The 25,531-nt window shown below is 38.5% G+C and overlaps 1 protein-coding gene across 1 annotated transcript in view; it reads left to right on the forward strand.

The window, feature by feature from the left end:
- Positions 1-25,531, forward strand: part of ACSS3 (acyl-CoA synthetase short-chain family member 3) — a 78,197-nt gene that overhangs the window by 12,465 nt on the left and 40,201 nt on the right. The window contains exons 3-8 of the mRNA XM_010160585.1: positions 3,948-4,136; positions 8,772-8,906; positions 9,178-9,318; positions 11,607-11,687; positions 11,772-11,867; positions 23,307-23,458. Of these exons, the coding sequence (XP_010158887.1) occupies positions 3,948-4,136; positions 8,772-8,906; positions 9,178-9,318; positions 11,607-11,687; positions 11,772-11,867; positions 23,307-23,458 (794 nt within the window). The remainder of the gene's footprint in view (positions 1-3,947; positions 4,137-8,771; positions 8,907-9,177; positions 9,319-11,606; positions 11,688-11,771; positions 11,868-23,306; positions 23,459-25,531) is intronic.

Raw genomic sequence — 25,531 nt, forward strand, 5'->3', positions numbered from 1 at the left:
TCAGGGTTTCTACATCAATCTTAAGGACAACGTAAGCTTGCTTTATGGTGTTGTCTAGTCTTTCAAATAGGTGCAGATAGCGATAGAGTTTTATTATGTGTTAGGTAGTCCAAATGCTCCCTGGCTTTCAAAAGGATGAGGGAAAGGGCACGAGGAAAATCATAGGTACCCATATATTGTATTGTGTTATTGTCTTCGGTGACATTAAGCACTCTAGGGTGGGGATATTAAGTGCTGGCAAGTGATCACTGGGTTTGCATCAAGATATGTGGTTCCTGCCTGCACCATGCTACATATGTTCTGCTTTAAGTACAATTTACCCATGATAGGTTTCAATAAAGATGACTTAAGTACATGCAGATCTCTACACTGTCTCCCTCCTACAGCCAGGTACCAAAGTTATATAGCTTGTATACAGGCACTGGGAGTCTTCTATTACAAAATTACTAACGATGATCTTTAAACAATGCCTTTTTTCTTTAGCGGGCAAACATTACCTCTTCCATCATCACTAATAATTATAAAATAATAAATAATAATACTCATTCATTGTGTTTAACTACTTATTGCCTACTATCTATATTTACACTGCATGTAAAATTACTCATTAAATATTGTTTTAATTGCCTCTGGCTTTTTTGTCAATACTCTGCTTGACAGTCTCACAAGCTGCAAAGATAAAGATTAGTTTTCTCAGTTCTTTGAGATAAGGTGATAGTAGCTCTGTCTTACAATGAGTTTACCAATTTTAATCTTTTCACAGCAGGAAGTATAGAAAAGGAATGTACCTTTAGAAGTAATGTTGTCATCCTTACTTACAATTACTTTCAACAGTCCTATCTAGAAGGGACTGTAAATGCTGGTGGTATGGCAGTAAATTTTAGTTGTTTACTTGTTCAGGCCTTGTTGATTTCTGTTGGTTTTTGATAATGTGTGTCAGTTTCAGAGTATTGATAGGTATTAATAAGTCTAGAGTTAAAGATATTTTCTGTTGATAATCAGTGACATTTAATGTAAGAGGTGTGTTACAAATGAATCGTATACATACCTTAGTTTGTGTGAGTTTTCAGTTTGGTATCGTGATGACTTTGCCTTATAAACATATTCTCTCTTGTGGCTGAAAATAACAGCAGGGATTTGTGCAGTATTTATAACAAATGGAAGGAATGCTGTTATCTTCTGATGCAAGCATGCATACTTAGGGCTTCTGTGTTTCCATTTTCTTAAATCCTCAGGCAGAAGCATAGAAATATGCATAGTTTGATTGTGGATGGGCTGTGTATTTATTGGAAATGCAGGTCAGATGCATATGGAGCTTCTGGATGTTACTGTCTCAGGTTGCTGAAAGTCTGAACATGTGTTGCCTCTGAGGAGAGAAGCAGTGAGTAATGTTATAGTATCCTCTTCAGTATATATATTAGGCTTCTAGGTTTGGATGTAATTGCCAAAGTTTTCTTGAATATGACTATAAAAAGAAAAGAGGCCTAATGCCTACAAATATCTGAAAGTATGAGTGGTACTAGAATTTGAAATATTAAACTGAAATAAGGTAACTCTTTAAATAGAGAAAACTCAAATTTGATGAATAATATAAATGAAAGTAAAACCTTTCAGAGAAAATCTACCCTCTTAAGTAGTTCATCCTTGAGAAAAGACGGTCCATCCTTCCTGGACTGCTTGCACAATGTGTCTTATTGGCCTAGGCTGCTCCCATTGCTTTAATTATTTGCTGGATCACTGAAAACATCTCTTACTGCTTCAGAAGCTTGGGTATTTTCTGTTCTACAGGCAACATCCCCCAGCTGCTCTCAGGAGTTTCTCTCCCCTTTCCTTTCTCTCCAGTCTGATAGTACCTGAAGAAAAGTGTCTTTCACAAGCCAAAATTTTACTTGAAACCTTATCTGTGTGAGATAATGAATAAATAAAAAGTAATGCAGTACAGGTAAGATGTGAGGAATTCATGTATGAGTAGATTCATGTTACACTGATAGTGAAAGAAATTAGAATGTTTAAACTTCCTGTGTTTATTGCAGTATTTTCTAGCGAATGGCAACCTCTTAAGGGTTTCACTATTGTAGGTAAGAAGAGTTCCTCTGTAAGACAGAGCAACTCCTTTGTTCTGAACTTAGATTTATATGCCTTCAGATATTCCAAGAACTTCCTAGAGAATGTAACTTTTTAGTCTTATTGCTAATGTAAAACTATTGCAAGCAGAACTGTTCTTGTTACATCTGATTGGTGTGTAACCATGCCTATGGAGTCCACTTTATGACTTCCTGGGAGTCACAGATTCGCAGAGTGGAAGGGGTTGGAAGGGACCTCTAGAGATCATCTAGTCCAATCCCTCTGCCAGAGCAGGATCACCTGGAGTAGATCACACAGGAACAAGTCCAGGAGGGATTTGAAAGTCTCCGGAGAAGGAGACTCCCCCACCTCTCTGGGCAGCCTGTTCCCGTGCTCTGTCACCCTTATAGGGAAGAAGTGTTTCCTCATGTTCAGGTTGAACCTTCTGTTTCAGTTTATGGCCACTGCCCCTAGTCCTGTCACTGGACACCACTAAGAAGAGCCTGGCCCCATCCTCCTGACACCCACCCTGTAGATATTGATAAGCATTGACAAGATCCCCCTCAGCCTCCTCTTCTCCAAGCTAAACAGACCCAGCTCTCTCAGCCGTTCTCAGATGGAAGGTGCTTCAGGCCCTTTATCATCTTACTGGCCCTGCGCTGGACCCTCTCCAGTAGCTCCTTGTCCTTCCCGAACTAAGGAGCCCAGAACTGGGCATAGTACTCCAGGATGGTTCTACTTCCATCCTGTTTCCTATTAGCTTATTAGTCTACTTTGTTTCTTCTTAGTCTACAGTTTTTCCTGTTAACATATTAGCCTATGTTTTGTGCACAGGTACATGCACTTTTACCTCTATTACTTACGCGCTTCTACACACTTATGTCTAATTGAAAGGCAGTGAGCAGGTGTAGATACTGAGTGTTACACAGCTGTCAGCCTCTGGAGTTCGAGAAACCTCTGACAGCTGAGTTCATTCAATTGCTCTTGGGGAAGCAGTATTTTGCTTTTCCTTCAGAAGGTGCCACATTTCCATGCCACAACAAGCGGGCTGAGACAAGTCCATGATGCTTGTCACAGGTTCCCATGCTCACTCTAACAGAACTTACTATGTGGTAAATTACCCCTCTTGGTGTACTAATGAAGTACTCAGTGGTAGTTTTGTGACAGAATACTATACACTGTCAAGGTAATCGTTTCCCATGGTGACAGATGGCTGACATTGCTGCTGTGATCTATCACATTTCTTGAGTTCCAGTCCTTTGCTGCTATGCACAGCATGTCTTCAGGCTTTGGAATACCAAGAATTAAAAGTCTGAAGTGAGAGGAAAAATGATTTCGTAAGTCTAAATGTATTGCTCTGAATTTATATTTATATTTGGTTCAGGGAATAAGATTTCTTATCTCAGATTCTGAGAAGTTTGCAGCACCGTAGTAGAGAAAATATTGCTACATATTGATTTGTGTTTCAAACTTTGCTAGTTAGGTCAGAATTTTCATTATGAAATGCCCTGTTTACATCCATTCTTAAAAGCTCCAATTGAGACACATAAGCAGTTATTTGGATAAAAGAAAGAATGGATAGACTGTATTTTCAAATTTTGCAAAACATTGCTATTGATTTTTTTCTCTAATCTGTAAAATAATTAGCTTCAGTTCATTCTAATTTTCTATATAAAAATAGATGTATTACAGTGGTTTTTTTTAAAAAAGGAAGTTGTCCTAAATTTATTGAACCTGGATTGCATCGTTCATCTACTTTCTGTATCATACTGGCTTGTCTCCTTAATGTCCTGCATCTGTTGATTGTGTGAAAAATGTTTTTTATTGTGCAACAGCAGATCTAGAAAATTTTTCAATATGTTATGAATGTTTTGTCAGTACAGGTCTCCAAGTTAGCTGATGTCATGGTCAGACATGGTGTGAAGAAAGGAGATCGTGTGGTCATCTACATGCCCATGATTCCACAGACTGTGTACTGTATGTTGGCTTGTGCAAGAATAGGAGCCATCCATAGCCTGATTTTTGGTGGATTTGCATCGAAAGAGCTATCTGTTCGCATTGATCATGCAAAGGTAATACATATTTTGAACAACAAACACCACTGAGTTAGTTATTCATATAAATCAATGTAAAAAAAAATATTTTTTTTCCAGAGAGGATATCATTTCTCTTTGTGTTGCACAGTCTCAATTTGTTTGTAATACCTAACACTGAAATGTGAACAAAGTAGTACAGCTGTGCTGAGGGTGGTACTTTTATAGCAGACGTGATACAGATTTTGACCTCTTTTAAAAAAGCATGTTTAACACACCACTGTCTGTTCAGAATATACTTTCTTCTCCAATTTATCTCCTGAAGTGCGCGAGGAAGATGCTGCCAACCCTCAATAACCTCATTGGTTTACATATTAGGTAGTATGTTTTTCAGCCATATAACTCCTTCATCTAATTTGTACATGAATCAAGGCAGCTAGGCAATCAGTTGTCTTCAGTAAGTGACTCTTCAGAGAATGTAATTAATGGAGATGAATGCTTTAAAGGATTCCATGTTCAGCACATGCTGAACTTGTTTATGAGGCATTATGTAAGTTTTGTAAGTGAAAATTCAAATAGTGCTTTAATAACCTACTTAGCAGTATTTATGTGCGTATTAGTAGATAACATATGCGTTAGTTTCAAACCAGCTAACAGTGTTTATATGGGAAGCTTCTGCTTTGTTTTGTACCAGTGATCCCAACAAAATTCTTAGTCATCTTGATCAGTTACCTGGATCATTCAGACCGTGCATGGTAGCCACCTATCCCTGAATCCTGTTGGTTAGCTGTATAAGCCAAAACATTTCGCCAGGTAAACTCCACAGATTTCTGGAACTTTTACTTAGACTTTTCTGTACAGAACTGCTTTTCAGGTCCCCAAAGTTTGAATTTCATGAATATTTGTAAACAGAAAGTTTAATGCATTTCCCCTCTTCCCTCTTGATGTTTTAGCAAAGAGAAAGTTAATAAAACAGCTAAAATTGTTTATTGTAATTGTGAAAAAGAGCTGGGGGAAGACGATAGCTCCATGGTTTTCCCTGTCTGTTTTCCTGCTCCCTCACTTTTTTCAATGAGCAGTAAAAATTAATTTTAACTCATAGAAGCTTTGATTAGGGAAAAATAATGTAGAGGGAAAAATGATAGTCTTTTAAAATGGAAATTGCTACAGTATGATTAATCTAGCATGTTTACTTTTAGATTAATTTGCAAATATTAAGTAATTAATCTCAATGGACATTCTCTGAGGAACAAATGTAGACAGCACAGTAACCATAATCCTTGCTTCATGCATTAAAAAAACCACAGAAAGTTTAAATGATTTACTCAAGGTCACACAGCAAGTCTTTTTGCAGGGTTAGCTATAGAATTACTAGCTGCAGGCCATGGATTAAATACTAATTTACATTGCCTCTTTCTATTTCTTTAAAAGGGACATCTAAATATTTTGGATGATTTTGGTCTATCTGATGTGTAATGAAAGTGTAAGTAAAGAGGAGAGGCACATCCTCAATCTAAATTTCAAAACATGTCCCAGTTTTGCAATACTGAAAGCTTTCTTGATAAATTAATTGCACACTACTGAGATTAAGGTATGTGTATAAGTATCTGTGATAGATGGTATTCTGCTGAACTCAGAAGTTAATTAAAGCAGTTTTAAAAAACCCTAACCCCTCTATTAGGTTTTTGTGAGAATTGGTTTAGATGTTGGAGTACAGGACCTAATGTTGGTAACATTAATTAGACAGAGTTAAAGATGTGGAATGGAAGGCTGGCTGTGAGATGCTCTTGTGGAAGAAAGGTCAAGCTTCACATTTTATTGGAAGAGCTAAGTGAAAGGAATAACAAGCACTTGCTAGTGACTATGAAAAGGTACATAAACTTTACCAGCATACTTTAATTTATCCTGAATTTTAAATAGGTCTAGGAATGCTGTGAAGTCCTGCAGCTGATAATTTGTACTCATCAGGTATTGGCAGTTGCAGATGTTCTGCGGTGAGTTGTGATGAAGTGATACAAGGGTATGAGAACAGGCATTTCTTGTCATCTTTCTTTTCACCTGAAGCTGGGAATATATAGTTTGCAGTATCAAAACAACAGATACAGTGACTATATTTTGAGAAATAAACATCACATCTGGTTAAGCACTTTATCTTAGTAAACTAGGAGAATCGAGAAGGATACGCAAGAACAATATACTTGTAGGCCTGTTTTATAGGGTAGTTGCTCCAGCAACCAAATTTTCTCATGTTTTTTGAATCACAACCACTATATAGCAATTACAGAGGGCTTCTTAGATGTTCAGTCCAAATCCTGCAAAATAAAATGCAAGTAATGGAGTTTTTCAGACATGATTTTTGAAAATGTTTCACTAAAGCAGTATTATGAGTTGTAAGTGGACAACAGTTCTCTGAAATAAAAAATGTATGAGACAGCCAAGTTACTCAAAACTGTTTGTCACTGTCTTCCATTGAGGTCAGAAATACAGGATTCCTCACTTATGTCCAGTTGACACATCTGGAGATTTTAATAAGATTTCCTTGAAAAAATGAGCTAGTATTTTGTAATAGTTCATTCTGAATAAGACATAGTTCCTGCGCACAGATATGTCTATGAATGATTACCCCTACCGTCTCATCATAAGACGTCCCAACCTTTTGGGTGTTTAGGCAGCAAGCTCAGCTGCTTATACGAGAGATGCACAATTGTCTTATAATAGTTGCAGTCCTGTCTCGTCTTCTTTTGAAGCACTATTTACTTTTGGAATATTTTAGATTAGAAGGCAGTATCTTGCTTTTTTATTTTTAAATAGTTGTATGATTCAGGTCTCATTCTTTAGAGCACTGTATGGTATCTGGTCGAACTAAATGTGCATGACAATCTCACATGGTCATCTAACCACAAAGCCAGAGGAGTACCAGATGTATTTACAACAGAATAAAATTGTTGGTCTGGTACTAATTGGCCTTGCTTTACCATATTTCTGCTTCATAATTTTTTTTTCTCCAGCTCACTATCACTGACATTCTTTCACCAGCAAACCTTTGAACTTTCCTGGCTTTCCTTCAAAGTAGTTCTATTTCTATATAATCTTATTGTACAGGACTACATGGAGCCACAGAAGAGGTGGGAAGTGGGTGTATAAAACCAGTACGGGAGCAGAGATGCAGCGAGAGTAATGTCACTAGGCAGAGAGGTAAAAGATGAGAAAACAGTAGTAATGGAGCTTTGATTTGCACAGAGTGACTCGTGATGCATCCAAGTAGTAACCCCCACTGCATACAAAGTAGTTGATGAGCAGAGGCAGCACTGTTTACAGATGACTGTAAACCTGGTGTTGACAACAGTCTTTCATCTTAACAATTGAATAGAACTGTGTAAATATCTTACATTAATTACAGTCTAATTTCAGGGTAGCCTCCAGATGAATTTTTAGTTTAACTGCATTGTATTGTGCCATCTTTTATTAGAAGCAGTGCATCCCAAAAGAGAAAGATGACAAATGCTGAAGTTTTAAAGCTCATCTGAAATTTTTATTTTGAACATAAACTAATTGGCAAACTTCCCTGAACAGCAGATTTGGGCAGGGAACATTTTATTATTGCACAAGAAAACAATTTAATCTGTGCTTTCTGTGCTGAGTTTAATGCAGCCTTCATTGTGGCATTGTGGTTTGTGTCTACTTAATGAGATTTATGCTAATGCATACAATTAGCAAATTAGTTTGATAAAACTGAGGGGCATAAGATAAATATGCTTCTAAAACTCCAAAAGCAAGGTGATTGAAGACTCATTCTTCTCTAATTAAAATGTGTTCTTACACGTAGTTTCTTTGGTGCTACCTATTATTTCCTGAAATACAAGAATTTGATCTTGGGACCTAAGTCAAAATAGTTTGTATGCAGATTTCTTGACCTAGGAATCTTACATAAAAGCTGAGGTTAATTAATGACAAAAGATGCTAAATCCATGTTTGGAAATAGAAATTATTCTAAAAAAGCATCACAACTGCAGAAATCTTTTTAGTGGTTTTTCATCCTGAATCCTGCAACCGTCACTTGAAAGGCTCTGGCTGCACTTCCCTCATATGCCTTATGACTTCAGCTTATTCTCTTCCTGTATTTCTAATTTCCTGTTAGGTCATTTGCCTTCTTTTTCCTCTTTCCCCTATTTTCCCTCATGTGCCATTTAATTGCAAGCTGGAAAAGAGCCAGCAAAGTGCTATAGCTATTTTTGAAATATGCGATTGCGTGCAGGCAGATAATTAGAAAGCAGGCTAAGCAGGACAGAGAATTGTTGCCATCACTGTACCACTTTTCCCTAATGGAGGAGCTAAGATGAAAATGGGGTTTTCTCTCTGTTCATTAATTTTTGTGCAACTTACAGGAACTTAATACTGTTGATTTCTTTCTCAAATTTTATTGAAAATGGTGAAGAGTGTCAGAAGTTGTTAGTGTCCTCCTGAATGAAAAACAGGTGCATGGAAAGCAACATCACACAAGCTTGATTTCCTTAAAAAACTGATCTGAAGCCCTGTTTCTAATTATGTGAAGATAATTTTTAAACATTGAGTGTCATTAATCAAAGAATTTAATGGAAAACATGTTATTACATTATGAATATAAAATATGTTGCATATATATGTTAAGAATCTTACCTTTTTTTTTTTTTTTAGCCCAAACTTATTGTAACAGCAAGTTTTGGAGTAGAACCGAAAAGGAAGGTGGAGTACATATCCCTCCTAGAAGGAGCACTGGCAAGGGTACAAAGCAAACCTGATAAAGTTCTCGTTTACAAGCGACCTAATTTGGTGGGTGTACAGTTTTTGTGCTTTTATGTTAACTTTCAGGTGTGTATATAGTGCATGTGCCTTTTCTCTTTCACAAGTAAAACTTTTGGTGTATCTGCAGTTTGTTTTGGAATTTTATGGGGGAACTTTATATTCATAAGATTTAAATAGTAAATAGAACTAATGCAGCAGAGCAGTTACTGTACAAAAAATTGAATAGTACATGTTTTTTGACCCACTTCCATTTATTCCATCTGTTTTTCTTTCAACACTTCTATTTTTCAATGAGCAGGGCCATGTTCCTCTTGCCCCAGGTCGCGACCTTGACTGGGAAGAAGAGCTTGCAAAAGCCCAGTGTTATAAGTGCGTCTCTGTTCCCTCAGACCATCCGCTTTACATTCTGTATACTTCCGGAACAACAGGCTTGCCCAAGGTAAAGGGCTATCTCTAGTCTAAATGTCTGTGACCAACCTATTTGCAATTCTAATTGAGAAAATATTTAATTAAAAAGGTTGAAAATGTTTTCCCGTGCTCAGCGCTATGAATCATAAGCATTGCTAGAAATGGTTTAATCACATTTATTAACTTTTCACTACTTTAAAGTCAGTGTAGATGAATAAATCGTATTTGTAGTAATATAAAGATAAAATGCATTAACTTCAAAATGTTTGCACAGCGTAAACTTTTGAGAACAGCAGAATGTCTTTTATCCGTTAATATCTTGTGTTTTAACTGTTGAGATAAGTGTAGCATAGTCACTTAATAGAAAGATCAGTTAATATATCACTTGTGTGATAGCATTTATTGCCGAATAGTCTTTGCTTGTGCATTATTTACATATTAGCTAATCTTCCCGTAGATAAGATGTAGTGATTGACATTACAGATATAATGGAATCGAGCATGTTCTGAACGCTTGTGTTACTGAACAGTTCTGAGAACATAATTCCCAAGAAAATGAAAGTTTAAATCGAGTAAGTGAAAACTGACATAGGGCATTCTTTGAAAATGTTTGCTTTCAAATGTCAATTAGTCTTAATGATCTATTTTTAAAAGATCTTATTTTAAAAGCAAACTTTGGAATGTTTGCTTGTTACTTACAGTTCTCTTTTAAAGTGTAAAAGACAAGCTTAGTAGAATTTTCTGGCGGTGGTCTTACCACTACAAATTCAGAGACAGTATGACACATCCCCTGTTATGTCAGCGCTCAGACTACTACTAGAAAATTATTTAATGATGTGTCCTTATAACGTTCAGAATCTATGGAGGGTGAAGGGAAAACAAACATCTGCTTTTGCCTTAAATGTGGACACTTCAAAGCAACATATGTATCTTGAATCATTTAATTACACTGTCAAAGTGTCCAAGATAAGATCCTTTGTTACAACAGGTATTTTCCTTGACTGTTAGTTTCAAAATATAGTATCTTACTCAAAAGTTCTCAGAAGTTTACTTCACTGTGTTGTCTATATTTTTCTCTGGAGAGTCACCTTGAATGAATCACCCTTATACGAGGGAGAGTGTCAACTCACACTAAGCTACAGTGAGTAATGTAATGAATAAATAAATATTTATTCATTTAAAAACTTGCTTTTAAATGGTCATGAAAGTGAAAGAACTCCGTTATGACTTTCGTAACAAAACTTTTGTTAATCTCGGATTAGGGACTAAGTTAGAAGCTGAGTGTAACAAAGTCATTCTGCTTTATGAAAGTCATCGTGTTCGTTAACCATTTTCTGCTGTGGCAATCTCCATTTTAATGAGTTCATATGTCTCTACAGTCCCTCCTTCTTCGACAAGGCCTGAATGTGCCTATTTCATTTTGTTAACTACATAAAGAGAATGTACCATGCTTAGCAAACACAGATAGCTGCACTGTAATGTCTGCACTGTAGACGTTTGTTTGGTCAGCTGAATCTCATCTGAATTTCAGTTCAGGACATCAATATATAGTTTACTTAATTCTTTCTTGCTAGAAGATGATGAAATATGTATTAAATGTATAAATATCACAAAATATATCAATATGTTTCTTATTAACAGTGCTCTGGAGGCAATTTTTGGCTGACCAAGGTGCATGATGCTATTGATACTCTCTAATTCTAATTTTTGAATCTCTCTTTTAAAGTAAGACTGGGATGTTCCTTGTTTCGTATTCATACGTGTTCTTTGGGCTAGATATTACACCTTTCAAAAATAGACATCTGGTTTACGACAATTTTCTGACACCTTTAAAAAGAGTAATTTCAGTAATGTCAGGGAGTAATTTCCCCCAGTTATTTTAGGCAATGCCTACTCCACAGGTGCTCCTCTTTTCCAGTGATGATAGACTAGACAATGAGTTTGAAACATGCCTAGCATTTAGATGGCCACAGTTTAAGTGAGGCAAATGCTTAGCTCTTATTTTTTTTGACAACATATGTTGACTAAATACCTGTATATCTTATCTTAATGACAGAACTCTAGTCTTAGTTAGTTATCTTCTGAAAACTGTTGTCACCTAGGGCTTGGGCTGGGTTTTTTTCTTTGTTTCTTTCTCCAAAACTGCTTCTTTAGTGGGAATACTAGTACAAGCATGTACTTGCCAGAATGGATCCTTTTCCTAAGTGAGGAGTATTGGATTTAAACAACTATTACTGCTAAAACCCCCAAAATTTCATTGAAGGCGGGAATATCATTGTATCCTTCAAAAAATCTTAAATATTCAAATTTTCTCATGTAGGGTGTTGTCAGGCCAACAGGTGGCTATGCAGTTATGCTGAACTGGACAATGTCAGCTGTATATGGGCTCAGACCTGGTGAGGTAATTCTGTTTCAATGTTATGTAAATATTTTTGCGCTCCTCTGAAAAACTCCCCACTATATTTACATCTTTGTTTCTTTTTAGGTGTGGTGGGCAGCATCTGATTTAGGCTGGGTTGTTGGTCATTCCTACATTTGCTATGGACCTCTCCTTCATGGGAATACTACAGTTTTGTATGAGGTATGATCCCTTCTAAAAAGCCAGCCTTTGAAAAGGCAGCATCTCCTCCCACTGATGATCCTGTTTATGCCTGTCCATTTTTCATGCCATATATATTTAAACTGTGTGTATATCTTGAGTGTTTATATTCTTCTGTTTATCACAGTAGTTCTTAAGGAAGACTTACTTTGCTATCCTTCAGACTGGTCTACTTCATCTGTTGGACTGGTGATGGTCAGTGGGGCAAAGAACTCCAGAACAGCAGACCTAGAAATGGCAGATGTTGGAGTGTACCTGTGTTGCTAAGGCTTCAGCCATAAGCCATTAGGCTACCTTTGTTGTGGATCTAGGAGAGGATGTTGCATTTCACATGTCTGGAGATGACGAATTCTTACTGGATTTGAGTCAGGGGCAACTGGGAGCTCTATGATTGGAGCCAGAACTCTTAAAGACTTTTCTTTCCTCCCTGTACCACTTAAGGTACCAGAAGCCAAGACTCGGATGATATTCAGGTCTTGGCTCTTCTCCCTGGTGGGTGAAACTCAGTGGGATGGGGAGAAGACTAGTCCAATGCGAGTGGCCTGCTCCATTCTAACTTTGCTGCTCAAAAAAAACAATTGGTCTGCCTTACATTGTTATTTTTTCATAAGTTATTGTTGATTCTATAATGGTCAGGCAAGAAGATACAGTCTTGCTTGCACCCTGGTATCCATCAGTGACAGTGAAAGACATTTTATGTAAAAGCACCAACACTGTTAGCTCTTAAGAACGGTGTTGTCTGCATTCACTTGATATTAGGAATTCTGGATATATCCCAGCTTCTCCAACACTGTGGAGAGTGAACCCCACCTATTAATTGCTCTGTCTTTTTCAGTGGTCCTAGAGGCAGAAGCTGGTCCTAGAGTTTTAGCTCTGCCATTGTGGCATGCTGATCACCTCTGTTGGTTTGTGGTGGTAATTGGAAATGTGTGAACCATTAAAGGAAGTCTAATGGTAACTCATGGCAGAGTGTATGAGAACTGTAAAAGTACAGTGAACGTACTGATACTGAGGGCATGAAAAGCATATGAAACAAGCTTTGATGACATTGTGAATATAGCAGTTGTTGGGGCACCATCTGTACCCAGTGTTTGTGGAGCAGGGGAGTCAGCATGCCAAACATGGAAACATGCTGGTTTACAGAGCATCATAAGTATGGAAGTTCTGCCCAGGAAAATGTGCATTATGATTAAAATGTCTCCATCTTCCTGCTAATACACCACACAAGTGAAGATGACCATACTGGAACAGAAACGGATTGTTACTGTTTCCAGAACAATCCTTTGGTGTTTGCACAACCAGTTAAGTTGGTATTGGTTGGGGTGTGCTTTGCTCTTTGAACTTGCACACTGCTGTTGGTGGGTAGCTGGTACTGGGATTGTGCCTGAAGAAGCATGACCAGTTGTAGTAAGGTGAGGTTGCCTCCAAAATTGTTTGGATGTCGCTGCGTTGAAGTCTGCAGAGCTGACTAGTGCTTCCTGCATCATTTTGGAAGTTAGAAGTATATTTTACTACTCAAAGTTCACTCTATAAACTTATAAGCAAGATGCTCAAAGCAGAAGATGCCTCTTGAAGCAGCTCAAGAATCCTCAGGTCCAGAAAAGCTGTGGTTAGCGGTGTGTCTACATGATATTTCAAATCACAGCAGTGATGCAGTTCTGAAATAAGACCTCTGATTGTCCATGCTTATTGATTTATTTCATAGAGTGGTTTTAGGCATACAAATGACGTCTTTACACAGGAACCTAAGACACAAGCTTTGCCACTTGGGATAAAAGGGTGTTGAGGGATAGAAGGACACAGCCGGCCTCACCATGGTCTGCACTGCAGGCTGCTGGGGAATCTCTGCTTTGGTGCCTGAAGTACCTTCTCCCCCTCCTCTTTCTGGTGTGGGGGTTTCCAATGTTACGCCAGAGGCGTTACGACTGCTGCAGCAGGGCTCAGCCTGGCCAGCGGCAGGTCGGTCTTGGCACCAGCTGGCATTGGCTCTATCGGATGTAGGAGAAGCTTCTGGCAGGTTGTTGCAGAAAGCCACCCTTGTAGCCCCTCTGGTACTGAAACCTTGCCATACAAGCCCAATACACCTAGACATACTGTCTCTTCCTCTCCTCAAATGCAGTGTATAAAGGAGCTGCCATGGTAGTGGTGCTGGTTACCTCTGGCTGTCTGTGAGATCCTGTACCTGCCCTGCAATCAGCTGCTTGTACAACAAATACCATTCATGGTGATTTGATCTGTTTGAAATGCAGTGGTTAAAGTAGTTGTTGTTGGCTATATATGACCTCTGCACCGAGTCACAGTTGGGGAAGGTCATAAAGGGAAGGGTACTGTGGGCTGGAGTAAGGCATAGTTGGTTTGGTTTGGTTTACCCAAAACAAATGGATCAAATGCAGCAAGGGAGTGTGTGAAGCACACAGATGTGGGGGAGGGGAAAACTGGGGACAGAGAGAAGCATTGGGAATTAGATCCTTTTTAATCATTACATACCATTTGCCAGATGGAAAGACTTCCATGTCCAGTGCTATTCCTCCCATCCCACTCCATGCACTCGTGAATGCTCGGTGGGTTGGTGATTGTGTTCAGTAAAGGAGCTGAGTCCTGACAGCAGTGCATTGCTGGGTGTCGCTGGATGCGACAAAGAGGGCAGAGAACTCAACGTACACACACTGCAGAAGCTGTGCTCAGTGTTTCCGTTTGAAGGAAGGTCTCAAAGATGTCCTCACGGATGGTTCAGAATGATGGTGATACCCCAAATTTGCAAGGTATTGGAAACATTTGCATAGTGCCTGACCCACATAGCCCAAATGTAGATGGCAGTTCCATTATGCATTCAGTAAAATCAGTTAAGTTAGGCCTGTGGTGCACCATTGTCAGTGTGGGGCACAGGGTATGCAGCATCTCTCGCGATGCTGCTTGGCATTGCATCATGAATGGTTCTCTCCATTCTTGGCAAGAAGGCATTGGCATATGCTCTGGTTCTGTGACCAGAGATATGGAACATAGGGTTTATAGAATTTTGATGATGCCTACTGGTCATGTGTGAACTGATACACTTATGTCATCTTTATGCAACAGATGAAAGGGACAGCATGACATTTCCTGTAAGACCCTTCAGTCAGGGAAGCAAAGTTCTGTAGGATAGCCTTCCATCAGGAAACTTTGAACGGTGTTTTTGCTCCAGTGAATAAGGCTAAGTCTAGTCTAAAATAAACTGCAAATAACATCAAATGGAAGACGTAAAGAGCATTGGCATTAAATTGTTTGATCTACTAATCTTCTCTAATTCACCTCACTGCTTGCTATGTAAACAGAGTCTGTGGCACCATATGTGTTTGCGTTCATATTTCATGTTATTATTTCAGTTGGTACTAAGTTTATTTTTACCAGTGCTTGTAGAAGGAAGAAGATTGGTAATCTCTCATAGAACAGCAGAACGTGCCTAGATGACTCCTGTGTGTGTTGCTTTTTGCAAAATCCTGTTGTTATCATTTTGTAACAGAAAAATGTAAAATAAGAAACAAAGTGCAATGTTTAAAAGCAAAGCAAGTTTTGAGGCCTTAAAAATATGCTTTGAAATTTGTTCTTGTGTTTGTGGTTAACTTTTAAAAGCATTAACTTCTTTTCACGGAAAGACTGTGGGTAGTGCATTATGTTGTTTTGTGAAACAGAAAATGAGATTTTGTCTGCATGTCTTTCTACAGCATTGTTTTGAGATCTGTAGGATCTGAGGCAAATAACTGGGTTTTAGCTTCTAGGCATTGAATTGATTTTTCAATAATCTCAGAAAAGCAGGTTTTCAAAACACATTTTTATTAAATTTTAAAGTACACAAAGTGATAACAAGCACAATTTTTTTCCAGCTAAGACAGAGCTCACATGCCTTAATGCTCCCAGCCAATAACTGCCGTAGTTGAAGAAAACTTAAACAAATGGTTATTCTTAATTTGAAACTCAGTGCACGTTCTGTCCAGATAAAGTTCACTGACTTGCTTACTATGTTAGTGTTCAGCATGAAAGCTTGCAGTGAATGCATTACTGAAACACAGGGCAACTGTGGCAATAAAAATCAACCATTGGTTTGAATATTGCTTACGCTCAGCTATTTTTGAAGAGTCTTTGATGTGCGAATCTGGTGGAATCCGCTTGCTTCTGTGAATTTACAAACTGTCTCACTGTGGAACTTCTTGAAAGCTTTTGAGTCAGTAACAAGTGTCAGCTGGCTGATTGCAGGAGTGACGCTTGGTTCTTAGTGCATGATACATCTGCGTACTGGGACATAGGATGCAGTGGGACATAAAAAGTCTGAAGGGCATTAGGAGGCAAGGTTATTTTGAGGACATTGCAAATAAAGTAGTTTTAAAGCAAAGGAGGAAGGACTTTGTTTACAAGCAGTAGGATGAAGGCTCAGAAAAAGGAAGAAAAGGCAGAATACAAGAGGAACAGGTAGATGAAAGAACATGTTAAACTCATGAAGTAGGCTCTTGCAGAAAGGTTTCCTTAGTAAATGTGGAAAAGGGAATACAGTAAATTTCCTGCAATTCATATGTTCAAATACATATATATGCACACATTTGTATAGATGGATAAAAATGTCTAGAAAAGCTAGCACCACGTACTTGAACTTGCAAATAACCCCAGATGCAGGGGTGCATTCGTGACATTTTGTAGTACATGTGCACATACTGTACAGCTTCCCAGTACCTTTTGCTCATCCTAGAGGTCATGCTTGTCAGATTCTTCCTGTGTGGTGTTTGTTTATGTAGGGCAAGCATGGATACATCTGTGATAACTCCTAATGGTTCACTAAATAATTTGGGGATTCATTTTAATATCTTAAGTCATGTAAGCTCAATTAACTGCTTATGAAAGAAAGAAATGACTGCAATGTTCTTTCTATTGCTCATTAAAAGATCATTTTTCCTGTGAAGAAGAGAAACAGTCTGCCCAGTCTTCTCTGCATTATTGTGGTGGCAGAAGAGACCACTGTGAGTAAGAAAAACAAGCTTTGGCTTTGACAAATTAACTGGCTTTGCATACTAAGGTATTCATTGTGCATTTTTCACCTGCCTTTTCCTGAGGTGGAAGGGTGAGGAAGAACAGTCTCTGTGCTGCACATAAATCCCACAGGACTCCATTTGTCCCTCTCCTGTCAGGTGGTAACAATCTTTGCTGTTACATCTTTATGGTGTGTAAAGACACTGTGAAATCTTTGGAAATTCAGTATCCTTAAGCAAAAAAACCTGTTACTTATTTTGACCTTGCTCTGTTGTTTGGAAATGAAGTCTAAAAGGATGTGTGGACATCACCCTAAGCTATATTTAATTAAGTACTAACGTGCTGTCCTTCAATCTTGAATCTGCTTCCCCAGGAACTTAAATTATTTGCATTAGGTAATCAGAGTTAATACATATGTTCAAGATTTATGAAGCAGAAATATATGGTAGGAAAAGAATATCTGTTCTTTTTTGATATTATAGCTGATGACATTTATTGTGTTAGATTGTATGGATCAATATGTGAGGTTAATTTTCTGGTATATGATCTACACACAAGCTAGAAATATTTGCATTCTTACTTAGCTTGGACTTATGAGCACAGAATAGATTTTTCTGGGTAAAGTTAAGAGACAGACAAGTGCAGCACAGCGTTATGCCTTCTCAAGATCAACTGTTATGTGGATCACTGACTCTGCAATAAATACTAGTCCTCTAGTTAGGATCACTGCTGGTTTTGTAGTACATGAAATAAAATAGACAACTCCAGTTGTGTCTTTAACTTGAAAAATAGAAATGACGTAATAAATAAATAGTTTTAATTCCTTTTCAAGTTTAATTCTTTTACAAAAGAGTTCCATTTTCTACTTTGTCTGGAAAAACCCCAGTGATTTCCCACTCAATTCATACAACTTTGAGGCCAAGGACCACTGTGGTTGACTTCTGAATAACAGGGAGCAAAAACTTCACCTGCTCCAGAAATGCACAGTTATAAATCAAATATCATAATAGCTTGAGTATTAAATTACTAGTGTCTAATTAATGTTTAAATGCATAATAGATGTTAATTTGTTTCTTCATTCCAAAGGCATTAACTCATTGCAGCCACACTAAGTAGAAGAGGAAAAATGGCAGTTTCTTAGAGGTAAAGAAAAGACTCTGATAGTTTTATAGTAGCTATTTTTGACCACTGATACATTGGGGCCACATTAAAATTGTTGCATGAATTTGGCAGAAGAGAATCACTAAAATACTGCAGTGAAGAGGTTTTCATTTTAGCAGGTGTAGAGAAAGTCAAAAAAGGATGGGGGGGAGGAAAGTGGTGAGTTGTTTCAACAGTCTCTGTTACATTGTTGTCTTACAGTGAAGTTTTCTCTTGTGAATGCGTGGGGATCAAGATGGTTATTGTCATTATAATGGCACTTTTGAATTTAGAATGTGTTGGTTTTGGAAAATAAAAAGAGTAAAAATCATATTTCTTTAACAGTGAGTATTGAAGAAAAAGCAGAGTTAATATCTGGTTGATGTACATGTCTGCTTTGTGATTTTTGCTCTTGGTGAGAACATTATTAAACAGTAACAGTACATTTCTCATTTTTTCTTTCTCTGAGATGCCACCAATTGAGTCTTCAGTGTTCATGGTCATCTTTATGAGGATTAAAAACGGGTAGAAAAGGGAGGCTGTACAGACAGAGAGAAAAATGATGTTTACAAAGAGGAATACTGTATAATTTTTCCTCTACTCAGAAGACTGTCTTAACAGTGAATATTCATAAATTTGTAGTCAGACGTTTTGCTGAATGATTGGCTAATGATGGGTTGTGGGTTACACAGTATTGGTATGCTGTTTATGTACAGGGAAAGAACACCTCACCCCCTTTCCTAGGGACAATCACTATTAAATATAGACTGTTCTGACTTCACACCCTCACTTCTTAAATCACTTATGTGACAACTTGCTGTTTTAACAATTGCTATGGAAACTACATGCTTTCAATTTTTACTTCCTGTAACACTATTGTCAGGAATGTGAAAACAGTAATGAGATCTTTGAATATGGCAAGGTGGTTTGTGGGGTTTTTTTGTGTGGTTTTTTTTTTTTTTTATTTTTTTATTCTGTCCTGGATTGTTTTCCTCCAAACTTCAGTTATGAATAAGCTACTTGAAGTCTCATGGCCCACTCTGGGTTACTCTTGCTAATGGGATCACAAGCTGTTAACAACAGGGCAGCATGAAGACAAAGTCTAGCTACTACCTGTGATGTCAGGCAAAAGACAGCATTGTAATTCCAGTGCTTGGTACTCTGAATTGGAGCTAGGATAAGGAAGAGGATGCCCACCCTTGCTGAAAAAAAACTGGGTTTGTGTGGTCTAGGACAGAGAAGGAGCTACTGTCCCACACAGAGCTGTAGCAAGGCATCTCTGTGTGTATGGAGCCTTCCTCACAATGCTCACCGGGATCCTTCCAGTCCCTGCTGTTGCAACACATCCTCAGGGTACACAACAACAGCAGCAGGTTAAAATTACTCTCATTTGGCATTAGGGGCATCCAGCCCTTACCATCACCTTACAAAGAAAGCTCTGGGTTTGCCAGTTTTGTGATCTTTATGCTGTCATCCAGACTGACTATTTGTGGAGCAAATTCAGTAGGACACACCATCTCAAATACTCAGTGGAGGTTTGGCAGCAGGGCCAGCAGCAGAAGGACGAATGCCTCCATGAACATTTCCTTTTGAATGCTAATTTGTCAGGATTTCATGTGCTTTGGTGTCATCAAGTTTTAGTGGCAATGAGTTCAACGTATAATATTTGCTGTGCAGAGAGAATTTCCTTCTTACAGTTTTGAATTTGTCTTTAATTGAATTGACTCCCTTGTTGTTAGGAGTCAAACAGAAAGGATGATGCCAAACTGCTATTGATGCATTTTTGGATATTTTATTATAGGTCCTCTTATGTGTCTTTTTCCTCAAGTGATCCAGCCCAGTGGCTTCTGACTTTCTCCATAGGAGAACATTTCTATCCCCTTGATCATTCTTGCTGCCTGACTGTGAATCTTGTTTCCCAATCATGCATTATCCAGCACCATTCTGCCTGCAGTTGTCTGCTCAGCTGGTAAACATCTGATAAACTACCTGCTAAATCTAGGTACTTCCAGAAAGATATTCCTGTCTGTCTGTCTCTTGGTAGGTTAGTAAGTCTTTTCTACTTGAATCCTCCCAGCTGATAGAAGTGTCTGTTTCTACTTCTCTTTTTTGAATTAGGTGTGGCACATCACGCTCTGACTGCCTTGTTCTTTTTTACCATGCTCTCAGTTCCTGCCAACCACAGATATTATTGCCAGTAATTTTTAAAACACATTTTCACTTCCAGTATTGATGCAAATACTGAATAGCAACAGGTCTTGAACTGATCCCTGCAGAAATCCGGTGGAAGCATCTCATTTGCTTGTAGTCCCCAATTGACTCAACAATCTGTCAGTGTATTCTGAATTTATTTACCTGTGCATTTATTGTTTATATTGCTAACTTCTTAAAAAATCAAATTTGCATGTGGTAATAAGCCTCTCATGGCATCTTGCAGTATTTCTTAAAATTTTTGTACAACAAATGAGAACTTTCTTTGGCAATTTTATTTTTTTTGGCTCTGAAATGAATTTACACTGTCTCAGATTTGTTTTGCTTATGTCAGTTTTTGTTTATGCGTTTGTTAAACTGTGAACAGCTGCCAAGGCACGGGGAAGTTTTTCTGCAGAATCACTGAGAATATTTTAGAGTTGGATCAGATTTTTTTCCCCCTAAATGAATAAGTGCTTCCTTATTCTTTGGGTATTATTTCCTATTGACTGTCAGGGGAACTTCCTATTCCTTTCCTTAGACTGTTTGTGTTTTATTTGATTTTCTCCTAGATGTGAGAACGGTATTTCTTCAAACCAAATCTGCTGTAGCTTACCTGTGAGATACAAATATCAACCTGTTGGAGTCCTGTGTGCCTACCCACACGCTCTTGAGGTTTAGGTGCTTGTGTTGGATGTGCTCTAAGGTTCAGGCTCGAGCTTGCTGGAGGTATGGGGCTCAGGCATGGCTGCCACGTAGCTCGGACAGGGACCAGGGGTGAGGGCCTGAGCATAAATCGCCTCCCGAGCAAAGGGAGGCTCCTTTCTGTTCTTCTCACAACTCCGCTGCTTTCCCAGTGGTCTGATCCAAGGTTACGCAGCTGCACCGTGGCAAACCTGGTCCTTGAGCATCAGCAGCTGAGCTCCTAGGAGGGAGAGGGTGTGATCAGGGCCAGACACAGTCCTGTTATGGGCTCTGGATGTTTTCAATTGGTTAAAAATAGCAGCCTAGATTATTACTGGCAGACTAACTAATTTCAGATTGCTCCACAGTTAGGTTTGTTGCTGTCCAAGATGATTACAAATGGTGCTTGTTCAGTTGCATAATTAATTAATGAGAAGTTTATGGAAATACAGAATATTTCATACTGAGACCATTTGAGTGTGTGCTAGTGATGTGGGCTTGAATTCCTAACCAGATGGTTGAAGATCTGCAGGTATAGTGAACATGATAGGGAGGTGACATGAACGTGAATAAATAGGTTCATAATCAAATGTTGGTGAACAGTTGGATGAATACATTGAAGTTGTGATGAAGAAGTATGCAAGGAGGATGCGTAAAGACAGTCTGGTGAAAGATTTTTTTCTTTGGGAACTGTGCATTATATGACAGAAAAAAGTGCATAACACTTCAGCAAGAACATATAATTCTTTTGCACTTCTTTTTTGGTAATTTAGCACAAAGAGGTTTTGGCATTGCTGATCTTTAAAAAAAAAAAAAGGCTTTTCAATTGTGCATTCTGTTTTGTCTTTTTTTTTTTTTCTCCCTTTACGGTGATCCCCTGCTGCAGCTGTCCTCTCACCAGCAGTATCTCACCATAGGGTTGCAAAGCCACCGGTACATATCCGACCTCAGGCATCCTGCATTCTTTAAATATGCCAAATGGGTCGCTGGTGCTCTGGCCAGAGTTCAGGCACAGCTGGATGGGGAAGAGTGCAGCGGGAAGGGCAGGTGGGAGAGAGGGAAAGGGATAAATTCTTATGAGCCTGCAACACAGCCAGCATACTGCTTTTTATGTTGCGATGGGGCAACTGACTTCATTAGTGTCTGTTTTCGTAAAGACATTTACTGTGTTACCAATGCCTCATTATCAGAACACAAATAGTGGATTTAGTAAATTCTTCAAGGTATTAAAATACCTGTGTTCCTTTTGCATCTTGATAAAATAAAAAGTATTAATTAGAGTTTCATATGTTGGTTTTTTTCTCACTGACCTGTTAATCTATCTATTCCAAATTTGCATTTATACAAGGATGGTGACGGGTAAAGTGCTGTAGAGATGGTGACATTTCAGTACTGAAACCTTCTCTGTGTTTGTGGCTTCTTGAGTAAAGCCGAGTTTGCAGTATGAAAAGTGTCTGTCCCTCCTAACTTGGGTGCTCTGTCCAAGTTCATCTTTCAAGTGTGACCTTTCTAGTGAAAAGGTTACGGTGATACCTGTAGAGCTAAAGCTCATTCTGTATTAACATCATCTTTTCATAATTTCAGAGTATGTATCGAGCAGTTCATGCACTGTGGTAGTTACATAGAGTAAGATTGTGATTATGTGATCCTTTTGTACTTGGATTGCCACAGAAAAGTATTTTGTATTACTTGTGTTATTATTACTTACCATTGGACAATGTGTCACATCTGATTACTTCTGTTTATAAATCTCCTGACTGTGCCCCCTAGCTCAAGACAATGTTTATTTTTAAAAAAAACCCAACCACAAACCAGACCGCAGTCTGATAGCACTAAACCAGAAAAGGGGTCTTTGGCTTCTCCCCAGTCTTCATGAGGGGTAGCAGCCCAAAGGTGCCAAGAGGCCAGCTGTAAGCAGCTAAGTGGGAATTCTTCCAGAATTGGGAGGAAATTACTAGGTAAGTAAAAGCTGGCATTATGTTCCCTAGGAATGTGCATGGGGGAATATAGCTGCACTGCCGCTGTGTCCAGACTCCTAGTTCAGTGGGATTCGGTGGGTGTTTAGAGGCTGCTCCGCACTAAGGGTAGATGTAGCCATGATTCCCTCTGCTGCCAGTGCAATAACAGCTCCTTGTGGCTCTTTTCATTCATGTGTCCATTTGTACTGTTTTTCTAAGGAGCAGCTAGTGTATGCTGTGTTCATGAGAGAGGTTGTGCCCAAAACTTCTGGATTTATTTCTACAAGTGAATACACTTACAGTATTATTATTTGTAACAAATCTTTCTGTAAGGTCTTCCTTGAAATTACTTCTGTTTCTGTGCTACCGCTACTGTTACATGTTCAAGCCTTGAACTGTCAAGGAATTATGAAATATTTTTATCCTGTGACATTTTAAATTATTCTCTCCATAGGGGAAGCCTGTGGGAACGCCAGATGCTGGTGCCTATTTCCGTGTGCTAGCAGAGCATGAAGTAGCTGCCTTCTTTACTTCACCAACTGCAATTAGAGCAATCCGTCAGCAGGACCCTGAGGCAGCCTTGGGAAAGCAGTACTCTCTGAAAAGGTGAATTAAGGATACACTGGAAGCAGTTTCTTACAGAAACAGGCTGGATGAACTAAGAATAGCAGAGTGTCTGGGGCTTTACACACCTCTGTATAGCAGAATTCAAATGTGTTCTTGACAATTGTATTTGCTTATAAATCTGTATTGATAGTTTGGAGGAGATGAAAGCTGTTAAAAAGATTGCAGCTCTAAGGTTAAGAGCTCTTACTGAGTTAGGGTTACTTGCTTAACCTTAATTTTACTCCACTGTGCTTATACCCTGTAATACAGTCTTGGATTACATGATCCTGCACTGTTTTCCTACATGACCTCTCATCTCATTAAGTGCACAGGAGCTTTTAGTGTTCATTTAATCAGCAGCTAGTCAATGTTTTGTTTATCTCCCCATAAATTAGTTACTGCTTATGGTTATGTGCTCCAAAGACTGAGCTATTTGCTATCTTGTACTGTTTTTAAGGTGTTTATCACTATACTAGCAGCATGCTTCAAAATCATGGCTGAGTTCATCCTCACAAATCCCCTGTGAGATGAGAGTGGTATTATCTGTATTTTGCAGATGGGAAGCTGAGGGACAGAGAGATTAAGGTCAGTGTCTTCTATTAGTTTTGAATATCCAGTCTGAACCACTGAAGTACCACTATTTCAGAGTTCTTAGTATTATAGGGTTAAAATATATTATCAGCATCATATGAAGAAAATGCCTGTCACACTGACCTGCATCTGTCAGTGTTTAGTACTTTAGCAGTTCAGGTTTTTGTGTCTTACAGCAAACAGTCTAAAAATATATGGGTTTGGACCACTTTGAATCCTGAAGTTGTATAGTTTGCTCAGCATCAAACAAGGACTGTGTCAGACTGTATAGGCAGTGTTCAGTCATGACATCTCTTACCACACTTGCCAAAGGGAAGGGGAAGATGCAAAGCCATGTAGCTTCATTAGACTTCTGCATTCTTAATTGCTCGAGGAAGTTTTATGTATTACTGAGCTGGTTTTATTCCTGAGGTATTCATTACAGGTTCATCATTATTTTGTTCCATCTGTTCTGATTGCAACCATCAATCCTTACCTCTCCTTGAAATAGGAAACAAGCTCATTTGAGACCCTAACACATTATCCTTCTATGATGTTTATTGACAAGAAAGTGGTTCAGATGCTAGAAAATTTAATTGCTGTTCCTCAGAATTTTTAAGGCAATGACTAAAATTACTTAGTCTGTCTTTAGAGTATTCATTTAAAGGAAAATCTGCTAACCTACTCTGTAAGTTCTCATATTTTCTGGCTAAATGAGAATTCCAGATAAGAAACTCCCTGCTGATAAGTTTCCCCAGATGTGTAGAGGTATTTCATCAGTCCTGTACAGTGCCTAGTTAATGAGCTTCTCTATTTGTATGCAGATTTAGTTGCCTCGTAATTCACTCAGCTTTGGGCCATGTCATTCCCTGGTACATGACGTCTCTTGACTAAACCCTCTAGCCTAGCATTTAGTATCCAGTATTCTCTTGGATTGTCTTAAAGTCAGTATTGTAGAAAATCCAAAGTGTTTTTTACCCACAGGTAAGACTGTTCTCCAACCACCAGTACAGTGCAGTAAGTTTGACAGTCTTCAGCATGCCTCTTTTCATGTTAGACTAGGATTATTTTACTGTTAGGTCTATTCATAACCCTTTTAACTACTTGGCTATGTGTGATGCTGTGGTGTGTATTACTGAATTTGGAAGGGTGCTTAAATTAGACTCTCTATCCTCTGATTTCAATGTTAACATCCCACTAGTTATACTGTACGTCCATTTTTGGGTCAAGGTGCAGCTCTTAAGAAATAGAGTCCAATGCGTGATTAAAATTTCTGTTTGAGGAAGGTCCTTGCTTTGGGGTGTTACTTGGACTTTTCCATCCAAAGTCAAGTGAATTTTGTCTGTTTCAGTTTGAAATCAACCTTACTTTTAGTTCATTTACTTGATGTATGATGCCTTCTTCTCAGTTACATGGTGCAGAAACTTTGAAATGAGATGCCTTTCTGCTACCTGGGCTAAAATGTATCCTTACTTACTCTAGAGACCACAAAACAAATGTGCA

This window comes from Eurypyga helias, unplaced genomic scaffold, assembly GCF_000690775.1.
Source record: "Eurypyga helias isolate BGI_N326 unplaced genomic scaffold, ASM69077v1 scaffold3211, whole genome shotgun sequence".
Lineage (NCBI taxonomy): Eukaryota > Metazoa > Chordata > Aves > Eurypygiformes > Eurypygidae > Eurypyga > Eurypyga helias.